Consider the following 13,685-nt stretch of genomic DNA (forward strand, 5'->3'; position numbering starts at 1 on the left):
GGTTCACATTTATGTCTCTTTAAGTAGATTGAGTCTGCACATCTCTGTTTGTAAGGATTAGAAATTCCTTCCCTTTTTCATGAATTCCATGTCACCACATTGAAGTTAGAGCGGGTCAATGAAATCATTTAAGAATGATGAACCACACAGTCACCAGCCAAAGGAGCCATGGACACAGAAGAAACCACTCAGAGACTATGCTTTCCTGAAAATTACAAGATCTTCCCTCATCCTTACTGACACTGAGGGATCATGGCAAGGAAGTCAGTACCCAGGAATTTTAGAGGAAAAACACATGGTTATATTTTTTTGCAAGGACTGGAGAAGGAAGCAAAATGAGAAAGGGATAAAGAGTAAAATATCTTACAGTCTTTTCTAATAACAATGTGTACTCACTTTTGAATATCCACGAACAGATCGTTCCCCAGAAGAAGAATGTATTCTTACATAGAGTCAATACTTCCACCAGTGAGCAGCTACAACTTCAAGTTCATCCTAATGGATTAAACATGATGGAAGGGAAAGTGGGTTATCTCAGGTGACTGTAACATTTCTGTCTTCTCAGTAGGAAACTCAGGGAAACTTCACGGCTCATTTAATTCCATTTGTAAAATGTGAGGAGGGTATAATAGATCTCATCCAGAGCAGGATTCTAGGTGTGATGAGAGAGCAATTGCACAGAAAATTCATTTCAGGAATATCGAGAGCTTTTCTGAGAACTCTGTACCACTCACATGTTCACATTCAAAGGCAGGGAAAGAGCGAGCGTGGAAGAGTCACGCTGAGCCAGACAAAACACCCTGGACGGTTGAGTGAATGCTGCTCAGTGAGCTGTTATAAAGATAGTTCCTTGCCATTTTGAGGGACAAAAACCCCATCTGTATCCCTGTCCCTGTGTGTGCATGTGCTTTCATTTGACAGAAGGCAGGAAGAGCTCAGACAACACAGCTGGTATAGACAGAGAAAGGCTTGGATGCTACTCTCATATCTGATACACAGTTGATGACTTTTTTTAAAAAGAACATTGTGTGCCTATACCTAAAAATATTCATGCCCATAGACAAGCTGAACTTTAAATAATAATTATGATTGATGAAACGTGTCCTCCAACATGAAAGAAAGCTATCTGTGAGAACTTTAGAGCTGCAAAGAAAGTTTAGAGATCAACCATAAGTCAATGTTCACAATACCATCTTGTTTTTAGTGTCCTGTTTGAAGGTTTTGTCAGTATATATTCAATTAATATGAATAAGGAGAAATCTACCCTCCTTCCTTTCTTCTTTAGGATTATCTGTAAAATCTCAGAGGCGGGTAGAAGGTGTAGCTCCCCCAATCCACGACTAAAGAGGGGATGAAGTCTTTCTGTATTGAATTTTAAATATCATCACTCAGTAATACTGTGCTCTTTCCAGAAGGACCACATGTTCTCATCCAGAGATGAGTTGACGGCAAGGGTGAGCAATGTCACAGAATTCATCCTACTGGGGCTGACCCAGAATCCAGAACTGCAGAAACTCTTATTTGGTGTTTTGTTAACCACCTACTTGATCACATTGGCAGGCAACCTGCTCATCTCAGTCACCATCTTCATCAGCCCAGCCCTGGCTTCTCCCATGTACTTCTTTCTGTCCTATTTGTCCCTTATAGATGCATTCTACTCTTCTTCCATCGCACCCAAAATGATCTTTGACTTGATCTCTGGAACAAACACCATATCCTTCAAGGGCTGCATGACCCAGCTCTTTGCTGAACATTTCTTTGCTGGATCTGAGATCATCATGTTGATTGTCATGGCCTATGACCGCTATGTAGCCATCTGTAAGCCCTTGCACTACATGACCATCATGAGCCCACCTGTGTGCACTTTCCTGGTCGGAATGGCTGGGGCCTTAGGGTTTATTCATGGAGGGATCCAGGTTTTGTTCATGGTCCAGTTACCATTCTGTGGCCCCAATGTCATTGATCATTTCATATGTGATTTAATCCCTCTCCTGGAGCTAGCCTGCACAGACATGCACACCTTGGGGCCCCTGATTGCTGCCAACAGTGGGTCCATGTGTTTGGTAATCTTTTGCATGCTGGTTGCTTCCTATGGTGTCATCCTGAGGTCCCTGAGGACTCATAGCTCTGAAGGGCGTCACAAGGCTCTGTCTACCTGTGCCTCTCATGTCACGGTTGTTATCTTGTTCTTTGTACCTTGTTCATTCCTGTACTTGAGACCCATGACCTCCTTCCCCACTGACAAAGCTGTGACTGTGTTTTACACCATAATAACACCCATGCTGAACCCTTTAATCTATACGCTCAGAAATGCAGAAGTGAAGGATGCCTTGAAAAAACTCTGGGGACAAATAATGAAAACAGGTGGTAAATAAATCTTGTGTGGGGTATGAAGAAAAAAAAATCTTGTGGTATTTCATGGTGATTTATTCCCGTTCTTAGTTGATTCAACTTCGGAGTATTATCCTATCTGGATCAGTTTTCTTTAGGACCCCATATATTGTGATCAGGGAGGATGCCCATTGAAGCATAGTAGGCACAGACCCTAGAGCCCAAGATAGTTTTAGGAGCCCCTGCAATTTTCAATTTCTTTTAAAACAAGAAGAAACAATTAATAACACAACCTGGATTGTAGTCATCTATATACCAATGCAGTTGCAAAATCATAGTTTTAATATTTTTAGGGAGGAAAGGACTCATGAGGACACAAAAGTCCCAAGAACTCACAAACGTCAAAATGTTCTCAGAACTCTGGCTATGAAGCACATCAATAGCGATATTTTTGTTTTGTCTTTTTATCTTTATAAGGCTGCACCCGCGGCATTTGTTAGTTCTGGGTTAGGGTCCAATCCCAGCTGTAGCCGCCAGCCTATGCCATAGCAACAGCAATGCAAATCCAGGCCATGTCTGTGAACTACACCACAGCTCACCACAATGCCAGATCCTCAAGCCTCTGAGTGAGGCCAGGAATTATACCCTTGTCCTCATGGATACTACTCGAGTCAGTTTGTTAACTGCTAAGCAACAATGGGAACTCCCAGTAGCGATATTCTTGAACACTCATTATAGCTAGCAGCATAGCTAAAGTTTTACTTTAAACGATGAAAAACAACTATATATGAAAAAAGAATTGTAGAACAGCAGGGAGTCTTCAAAAAGTACATTTATCAAAATATACTTTTTCTGACCTTCCTAAGTTTTAGAAGTTTATAAATCTTATTCAACCACAGCAATAAAAAAAAAAAACTAAAAAAAAACTTTTCCCTTACCACAATCCCAAAAAGACAGCATTTGCACATGAATATACTTTTCTAAAACTTACATTTTCAGATTTCCCAGCATGGTGCAGCAGAAACGAATCCAACTAGAAGCCATGACTTTGCGGGCTGGACCCCATGGCCTCACTCAGTGGGATAAGGACATGGCGTTGCCATGAGCTGTGGTGTAGGTTGAAGATGTGGCTCAGTTCACATGTCGCTGTTGCTGTGGTGTAGGCTCGCTGCTGCAGCTCTGATTACACCCCTAGCCTGGGAACCTCCAAATGCCATGGGTGCTAGAAAAAGCAAAGAAAAAAAATTTTCTGAAAAAAACCATTCTCCCAGTGGCACATCATTCTGAGTGGGGAGGATACTCTTCTTTATTTTTCATCAGCTCCTGAGGGAGAGGAAGAGCTTGAATGCAACGTGCCCAGTCAGGAACATCATCCCAGACCATTCCCCACAAGGTTGCCACTGACTCCACATCAGAAGCTGAACAAGGAAAGAGCCTTCCTCCTTACAGTGATTTCCTCCACACGCCTGCAGGTGCCTTCCCCAAAGAACTTGGGCTGAGTGTGATTCTTGTCAATCACTTCTGCATATAAGCAAAACCTCTAACTTGATGCCTCATGATTCCCCATTGCGGATTAGGAAACAACCATTATTCCCCCAAATAGATTATGGTATATGGCATCCTACGCCCTCATGGAAAAAAAAAAAAAAAAAAAAAAAAGGTATATCCACGCCTTTTAATCACCTAACCTGAGGAATGAGAATAACAGGAATTCTAAAGCCTCTTGGTCAATCTTGAATGAAAAGATCACAGTCTCCAGAAAATGTGAAGGTAAACAACCTGAAGACTGGCATTTCTAAGGACAACCAAACAACATGGATCATCATCAAAGGGAGACTTTTTTCATCTGAACACAGTGAGGCTTAAACCCAGCCAAAGCCAGGATCAAGAAAACCACAGTCAGACCTTCTGATGAATGTTTCAGATATACTCCACCCCAGTCTAATCTCAAAGCATGGCCAGGTACATACTTCAAACTCAGGCCCAACTGCACACTCAAATTGTTCTAATGATATTTATCTTACCACCTGGCAATAAGTAAAAGTTGTCAGCATCCATTTTCACAGGTTCCAACAGTACTGCTTACTAATCATCTGATTATTTGAAAAGTCAGTACATCAGCAGAGCCCTGCACTCAGCATCTACTGTGTTAGATTCCGACATACAGAAAAATGAATACGTTTTATAAATATACATATACATGCATTTTATTTGATGGGGAGTTTTCCAGCAAAGTGGAAACGTGAGTGATGGAGATGCTGTTCTCAAGCTTGGTATGGGTTTTCAGGAAAAACAGAGTGGGACAAAAAAAATCTTTACTCAGAGGCAAACTCTCTCCTCACTAAGCAAGGACTTAAGAAAATAAACCATGGAAGAGATGACATCAGAAAACCATGTCCAGTTAAAAAGATATTGAGTCACTTTTAATTTTATAGCTCTAGAGAAGAAATTTGTTGTCCCCATGGATACCTAGAACAATATTTTTAAATGTGTATTTTGAAAATACATTTTAAAAGTGTAAAAATGTACACTGACAGAACATTGTAAATCAACTATAATAGAAAAAATAAAAATCTTAATAAAAAAAGAAATGTAAAAAATGTAAAAATAAATAAATAAATAAATAAAAGAATGAAATTAGAGGAGTTCCTGTTGTGGCTCGGCAGATAAAGAATCTCACTAGTATCCATGAGGACATGGGTTCAATCCCTGGCCTCACTCAGCGGGGTAAGCATCGGGCATTTCCATGAGCTGTGGTGCAGTTTGCAGACATGCCTTGGATCTTGGGTTGCTGTGGCTGTGGCATAGGACAGTACCTGCACGTCTGATTCAGTCCCTCGCCTGGGAACTTCCATATGCCATGGGTGAAGCCCTAAAAAGCAAAAAAAAAAAAAAAAAAAAAAAAAAAAATTTAAAAAAAGAAAAGAATGAAATGAGAACGTTCTCTGACACCTTATACAAAACTAAACTCAAAATGGATTAAAGACTTAAATGTAAGAGTACACGATAATATACTATACTATAAAACCCCTAAAGGAAAACATAGGACACACTTTGACAAAAATCACAGCAATATTTTTTTTAAATCTGTCTCCTAGAGTAATGGAAATAAAAACAAAAATAAGCAAAAGGGACCTAATTAAACTTAAAAGCTTTCACACAGCAAAGGAAACCATAAACAAAATGAAAAGACAACCTACAGCCTGAGAGGACAGATTTGCAAATGATGCAACTGACAAGGGATTAATTTCCAATATATACAAACAGTTTATACAGCTCAATACCAAAAAAAAGAAACAAACCCAATCAAAGAAATGATCAGAAAGTCTAAAAAAACATTTCTTCAAAGAGGACACACACATGGCCAACAGGCACATGAAAAAATATTCAAAATTGCTAATTATTAGAGAAATGCAAATCAAAACATGATGGAAGATAATATGACAAAAAGATTGTTTGTATATATGTGTGTGACTCGGTCACTATGCTGTGCAGCAGAAATGGATGCAGGGTAAATCGACTATACGCTTAAAAAAAAAAAGAAGGAAAAGCAAACGAACAAAAGAAACACTACCTCCCACTGGTCAGACCGACCATCTTCAAAAAGGTTACAAATAATAAATGTTGGAGAAGGTGTGGAGAAAAGGGAACTCTCCTGTACTGTTGGTGGGAATATAAATTGGCAGAGTCCCTAAGAAAAACAGCAGGGATTCCCTTAAGAAACTAAAAATAGAGCTACCATATGATCCAGGAATCCTACTTCTGGAGAAAACCATAATTTGCAAAGATCCATGCACACCCAGGGGTCATGGCAGCACTATTTACAATAGCCAAGATATGGAACCAACCTAAATGTGTCCATTGGCAGGGGAATGGATAAAGTAGATGTGACACACACACGCATATATATACCCACAATGAAATATTACCCAGCCATAAAAAGAGAAATAATGCCATTGGTAGCAACATGGGCAGACCTACCTATTATCATACTAAGTGAAGTAAGTCAGACAGAGAAAGACAAATATCATATGATAACACTTATATGTGAAATACAAAAATAATGATACAAATGAACCTATGCTCAGAAGAGAAATAGAATCACAGACACAGAAAGCAAACTTATGCTTACCAAAGGGGGAAAGGAATGGAAAGCAGGATTAATTAGGAATTTAGGATGAACATACACACACTACCATACATAAAATAGATAGCCAACAAGGGCCTACAGTATAGCACAGGGAAGTAGAACTCAATGTTTTCTAATAACCTATAAAGGAAAATAATCTGGAAAAAATTACGTAACTGAATCACTGTGCTATACACCTGAAACTAATGCAACATCATAAATCAAATACACTTCAATTTTTTTAAAAAAGGAAATAATCTGAACACACCAACAGCAAGCAAGGACATTAAGGAAGTATTCAAAAACTCCTCAGAAAGAAAAAGAAAAAAAAAAGCAAGACAAGATGGGTTGGTCCACTGGTAAATTCTACCAAAGGTTTTAAAATGCCAATCCTTCTTAAATTCTTACAAGAAATTAAAGAGGAAAAAACACTTCTAAACTCATTTGATAAGGGTAACACTACTCTGTTCACCAAAGCCAAACACACACACCAGAGGGAAAGAAAATTAGAGGCCAATATCCCTGATGAACATAAATGCAAAAAAAAAAAAAAAAAAAACCAACCAACCAACCAACCAAAAACCCTCAGTGACATATAGAAAACTGAATTCTACAGCATATTAAAAGGACTGTATAGCAAAATTACCTGGGATGTATCCCTGGATGCAAGGATGGGTCAACACGCAAAAATCAGTAAATGTGATGTACCACACGGCACCATAAAGGATAAAAATCATGTGAAAATATCAATAGACGCAGAAAAAGCAGTTGACCAGCTTCAACAGCTTTTTATGACAAAACTCTCAACAAACTAAGAGTAGAAGGAAATTATCCCAACCTAATATACAGAAGGTCATATATGACAAGCCCACAGATTATACCACACTCAATAATTAAAGAACTTCTTTATTCAACAACTGAACACATGAACAACTGAAATCTTTTCCTCAAAGGTTAGGAATGGGAACACATTCCCGGTCTCATTGCTCTGTTCAACATAACACTGGAAATTCTAGTCAGCGCAATTAGAAGAAGAAGAAAAAATAAGAGGCATCCAAATCATAAAGAAAGAAGTAAAAGTATCTATTTCCAGATGATATGAACTTTTTGTAGAAGTCATGAAGGACTCCACACACAAAAAGAAACAAAAACACAAAAAAGAAACGGTTAGAACTAATTACCAAATTCTAAGTAAAGCAGCAGGATATAAGATCAATGTGAAAGATCATTTCTATTTCTGTATACTACACTAAGGACAAACTATCGAAAAAGGAAATTAAGAAAAGAATCCCATGGAGTTCCCGTCATGACATGGCTCAGTGGAAACAAATCTGACTGGGATCCATGAGGATGCAGGTTCAATCCCTGGCCTCGCTCAGTGGGTTAAGGATCTGGCATTGCTGTGAGCTGTGGTGTAGGTCCCAGACACGGTTCAGATCCCACATTGTGTGGCTGTGGTGCAGGCCAGTGGCTGTAGCTCCAATTAGACCCCTAGCCAGGGGACCTCCCTCTGCCATGGGTGCAGCCCTAAAAAGACAAACACAAAAGAAAAGAAAAAAATAAGGAAAGAATCCCATTTAACAAGAGCATCAACAAGAACAAAATAATTAAAAATAAACTTAACTACAAATATGAAAGACTTCTAAACCAAAGACTGCAAACCATTGGTGAAAGTAAACACACACACACACACACACAAATAAATGAAAAGACAGCTTATGTTCATGGATTGTAAGATTCAATACTGTCGAGCTCTCCATACTACTCAATGCCCTCTACAAAGTTTAGACAATCCCTATCAAAATCTTAGTGGCATTTCTCACAGAAGTAGAAAAAGCAATCCCAAAATTCAAACAGAACCACAAAAGACCCTGAATAGACAAAAAAGAAAAATTATGAGAAAGAAGAATGTTGAAGGCATCCCTATTCCTGATTTCAAACTATATTATAAAGCTAGAGAAATTAAAACTGGTACTGCGAGTTTCCTTGTGACTCAGTGGGTTAGGGATCCAGCGTTGTCACTGCAGTGTCTTGAGGTCTTTGGTGGCTGCTGAGGTGCATGTTTGATTCTTGGCCTGGGAACTTCTGCATGCTGAGGGTGTGGCCAAAAGAAGCAAGACAAAACAGGAGGATGACACCCTGATAGAGTTAAGGGAACTACCATCTAGAATCTACACCTTTCTGCTTACACTTACTTATTTCTAAACCAGTCTGGGAATGTTCCTACATGCCTAAAACAGTGTGGTACTGACTGACACAAAGACAGACATAGAGACCAATGGAACAGATAGAGGTCCCAGCAATAAACCCATGCATATGCGTATGGTCAACTGATCTTTGACAAGGATGCCAAGAGCACACAATGGACAAAGAATAGTGTCTTTACTAAATGGTGCAGGAAAAATTAGATATCCACATGCAAAAGACTGAAATTGGGCCCTCATCTTTCACCAGTCACAAAAATCAACTCAAATGGACTAAAGGCTTAAATGTAAAAGATGAAATTGTAAAACCAGAAATTGTAAAACTCCTAGAATAAAACATAGTGGAAAAACTTCGTGACATTGGACATTTCTTGGAAAGGACACCAAAAACACAAGTAACAAAAGCGAAAATACACACAAAAAACATCAAAATTAAAAGCTTCTCTACAACACAAGAAACAAGAGAGTGAAAATGCAACTGTGTTGGAATGGGAAAAATTATGTGCAAACCATGTATCTGATGAGGAGTTAGTATCCAAAATATATAAAGAACCCATACAACTCAATAGCAAAAAACAGCCTGATTTCTTAAATGGGCAAAGGGTTGGAATAAACATTTCTCCAAAGAAGACATACATATGTTTCTCAGGATTGATTTGGCGATTCTGGGTCTTTTGTTTTTCCATATAAATTTTTGGATTGTTCTAGTTCTGTGAAAAATGTCATGGGTAATTTGATAGGGATTGCATTGAATCTGTAGATTGCTTTGGGTAGTATGGCCATTTTTACAGTGTTGATTTTTCCAATCCATGAACATGGGAAATCTTTCCATTTCTTTACATCTTCTTTGATTTCTTTGATTATAGTTTTATAGTCTCGGCATATAAGTCCTTTACTTCCTTGGTCAGGTGTATTCCAAGGTATTTGATTTTTTGAGGTGCAATTTTAAAAGGTATCGTATTTTTGTATTCCTTTTCTAGTATTTCATTGCTGGTATACAGGAATGTAACTGACTTCTCAATGTTAATCTTCTATCCTGCTACTTTGCTGAATTTATTAATCAGTTCAAGTAGTTTTTGGGTTGAGTCCTTAGGGTTTTCTAGGTATAGTATCATGTCGTCTGCATACAGTGACAGTTTGATCTCTTCTTTTCACATATGGATACCTTTTATTTCTTTGGTTTGTCTAATTGCTGTGGCTAGGACTTCCAAAACGATGTTGAAGAGCAGTGGTGAGAGTGGGCATCCCTGTCTTCCTCCAGATTTGAGTGAGAAGGCTTTCAGTTTTTCCCCATTGAGTATTATATTTGCTGTGGGTTTGTCATAAATGGCTTTGATTATGTTCAAGAATATTCCCTCTATACCCACCTTGGCGAGCTTGATCATGAATGGATGTTGGACTTTGCCAAATGCTTTTTCTGCGTCTATTGAGATGATCATATGATTTTCGACTTTTCCTTCGTTAATGTGGTGTATGATGTTGATTGATTTGCATATGTTGAACCATCCTTGTGAACCTGGGATGAACCCTACCTGGTCATGGTGTATGATTTTTTTGATATGTCGTTGGATTTGGTTGGCTAAGATTTTGTTGAGAATTTTTGCATCTATATTCATCAAAGATATTGGCCGATAGTTTTCTTTTCTGGTGGTATCTTTGTCTGGTTTTGGAATGAGGGTGATGGTGGCATCATAGAATGTCTTTGGGAGTATTCCTTCTTCTTCAACCTTTTGAAAGAGTTTAAGGAGGATGGGCACCAGGTCCTCTTTATATGTTTGATAGAATTCACCTGTGAAGCCATCTGGTCCTGGACTTTTATTTGTAGGGAGTGTTTTTATGACCTCTTCAGTTTCATTTCTAGTGATCGGTCTGTTCAGTTGGTCTGTTTCTTCTTAATTCAGTTTCGGCAGGCTGTAAGATTCTAGAAAATTGTCCATTTCTTCCAGATTGTCAAACTTGTTGGCGTATAGTTGTTCATAGTATTCTCTTATGGCTTTATGTATTTCTGCAGTATCCATTGTGACTTCTCCTTTTTCTTTTCTAATTTTATTTGGGTTCTTTCTCTCCTCTTTTTAGTGAGTCTGGCCAGGGGTTTGTCAATTTTGTTTACCTTTTCAAAGAACCAGCTCTTAGTTTTATTAATTTTCTCTATTGTTCTTTGAATCTCTATTTTATTGATTTCTTCTTTGATCTTTATAATTTCCTTCCTTCTGCTGACTTTGGGTCTTTTTTGTTCTTCTTTTTCTAATTCATTTAGGTGGAGGGTTAAGTTGTCCATTTGGGATCTTTCTTCTTTTTTGAGGAAGGCCTGTATCGCTATAAATTTCCCTCTGAGCACTGCTTTCGCAGCACCCCATAGATTTTGAGAGGTTGTGTCTTCATTATCATTTGTTTCAAGGTATGTTTTAATTTCCTTCTTGATTTCCTCATTGACCCATTGGTTTTTCAGTAGCATGTTGTTTAGTCTCCGCTAGTAGGTTTTTTCTCATTTCTTTTCCCATGGTTGATTTCTAGTTTCATGGCATTGTGGTCAGAGAAGATACTTGAGATAATTTCTATGTTCCTAAATTTGTTGAGGTTAGCTTTGTGTCCCAATATGTGGTCGATTCTTGGGACTGTTCCATGTGCATTTGAGAAGTACGTGTATTCTGATTTTTTTGGATGTAGTGTCCTGAAGATATCAATGAAGTCTTCCTTTTGTATGGTTTCCTTTAGCATCTCTGTTGCTTTATTGGTTTTCTGTCTAGAGGATCTGTCCATTGGTGTGAGGGGGGTGTTAACGTCTCCTACTATGATTGTATTCCCATCAATTTCTCCCTTTATGTCTGTTAGTATTTGTTGTATGTATCTGGGTGCTCCTGTATTTGGGGCATATATGTTGATGATAGTAATATCCTCTCCTTGGATGGATCCCTTAATCATTAAATAGTGTCCTTCTTTGCCTTTCTTTATGTCTTTTGTTTCATAGTCTATTTTGTCTGATATGAGGATTGCAACTCCTGCTTTCCTGTCATGTCTATTGGCATGAAATATTTTTCCCCACCCTTTCACTTTCAATCTTTATGTATCTTTTGTCCTAAGGTGAGTTTCTTGTAGGCAGCATATTGAAGGTTTTTGCTATTTTATCCACTCAGCCACTCTGTGTCTTTTGATTGGGGCATTCAGGCCATCAACATTTAAGGTGATAATTGATAGATTATTTATTGCCATTTTGAACCTCGTGTTCCAGTTGATTCTACGGTTCTCCATTCTTCCTTCCTTTCTTTTTTTGGCTGGATGGTCTCCAGTTATTATCTCCTTGAGTGGTTTTTTTTCTTTTTTCATTTTTTGTGAATGCAATGTTTGGTTTGGGCTTGTGGTTGCCCTGGTTTTTTAAGTCTGCTAACCCCTTCCTATAATTGTGTGTTTCAGCCTGATGGTCCTGTAGGTTCAAACACTTCATTACTATATTAAAATTAAGAAGAGAAACAAACAAACAAAAACAAGGGTCTATTTATTTCCTAGCATTGCTTGATTTTGATGCGTCTTTTTTTTTCTTTTTAATTTTATTTTGTTTGAAGCATGTTCATGACTAAATCTGTATGCTGGCTTATTTGAGTGACTGCACTCTGATTGTGGTTTCCTCAGTTCTAATTTTTTCCTCTTCTTTTTTTTTTCTTTTTCCTCCCTTTCCTTCCTTTCTTTTTAGTTTAGAGAAGACCTTTCAGTAATTCTTTTAGCCTGGGTTTTGTGTTGCTGTATTCTTTAAGTTTTTGTTTGTTGGGAAAATTTTTTATTTCTCCTTCTATTTTAAATGATATTCTTGCTGGATTGAGTATTGTAGGTAGCATATTTTTTCCTTTTAGCACTTTAAGTAGCTCTTGCCATTCCCTCCTGACCTGTAGAGTTTCTGTAGAGAAATCAGCTGATAACCTTATGGGGGTTCCCTTGTAGGTAACATTCTGCTTTTCTCTTGCTGCCTCTCTTTATCACTAACTTTTGCCATTTTTATTATAATGTGTCTTGGTGTGGGTCTATTTGGGTTCAACTTGTTTGGAGCACTGTACCTTGAACTCAGTATCCTTTAGATTTGGGGAGTTTCCAGCAATAATTTCCTCAAATATATTTTCCATTGCCTTATCTTTTTCTACTCCTTCTGGAATTCCTATTATGCGTAGATTGGCCCGCTTTATATTATCCCATAGGTCTCTTATATTGCTTTCATGTTTTTTGATTTGGTTTTCTGTCTGCTGACCGGATTGGGTGATTTCCATTATTCTATCTTCCACATCACTGATTTGTTCTTCTGCAGTATTCATTCTGGTTTTTACTGCCCTTAGCTCAGTTTGCATCTCTGCAAATGAATGTTCTAGTTTTTCTTGGATCCTCCTTATATGACCTAGTTCCTTTCTGAGGGTGTCTGCATTACTGTTCATATCTTCTCCTAATTCCTTCAGTATTTTCACTATTTCTCTTTTGAACTCCAGGTCTCTCAGACTGCAGAGATCTGTTTCCCTGTTGACTGCTTTAGGTGAGTTCTCCTGTTGGTTTAACTGGGGGTGGTTTCTCAGCTTCTTCATCTTGCTTGTTGTTTTCTCTTTCACGGTACAGTTGTACTCCCCGTGGCTGGGCAGTGTTTGCCTTGTCACTGCTGTGGAATGTTACCTGAGGGCTGGTGTTGTTGGTCAGTGTTTTTTGAGGTAGTGTGACATTGGAAATTTCTGGGAAATGTCCAATTACATTTTTTGGGGTAGTGTGACATTGGACATTTCTTGGAAAGGACACCAAAGGCACAAGTAACAAAAGTGAAAATATCCAAATGGGACAACATCAAAATTAAAAGCTTCTCTACAACACAAGAAACAAGAGAGTGAAAACGCAACTGTGTTGGAATTTGAAAAATTATGTGCAAACCATGTATCTGATGAGGAGTTAGTATCCAAAATATATAAAGAACCCATACAACTCAATAGCAAAAACAGCCTGATTTCTTAAATGGGCAAAGGGTTGGAATAAACATTTCTCCAAAGAAGACATGCACA

General features: G+C 38.2%; 1 protein-coding gene and 1 long non-coding RNA gene across 2 annotated transcripts in view; one reads left to right on the plus strand and one right to left on the minus strand.

The window, feature by feature from the left end:
* Positions 1-362: 362 nt before the first annotated feature.
* LOC110258150 overlaps positions 363-13,685 on the minus strand; it is a 59,125-nt gene continuing 45,802 nt past the window's right edge. Inside the window, exon 4 of the long non-coding RNA XR_002340995.1 lies at positions 363-495. This is a non-coding gene — a long non-coding RNA (uncharacterized LOC110258150). The remainder of the gene's footprint in view (positions 496-13,685) is intronic.
* LOC110258148 (olfactory receptor 4C45-like) lies at positions 848-2,751 on the plus strand. Its single transcript, XM_021081304.1, has one exon. The coding sequence runs from the start codon at positions 1,422-1,424 to the stop codon at positions 2,373-2,375; it is 954 nt and encodes a 317-aa protein (XP_020936963.1). The 5' UTR covers positions 848-1,421; the 3' UTR covers positions 2,376-2,751.

Source organism: Sus scrofa, unplaced genomic scaffold (genome assembly GCF_000003025.6).
Source record: "Sus scrofa isolate TJ Tabasco breed Duroc unplaced genomic scaffold, Sscrofa11.1 Contig1409, whole genome shotgun sequence".
Taxonomy (NCBI): domain Eukaryota; kingdom Metazoa; phylum Chordata; class Mammalia; order Artiodactyla; family Suidae; genus Sus; species Sus scrofa.

Excerpts from the sequence above, each read along its gene's own strand:
- LOC110258148 (XM_021081304.1), top strand. The coding sequence starts at position 1,422 with ATGTTCTCATCCAGAGATGAGTTGACGGCAAGGGTGAGCAATGTCACA.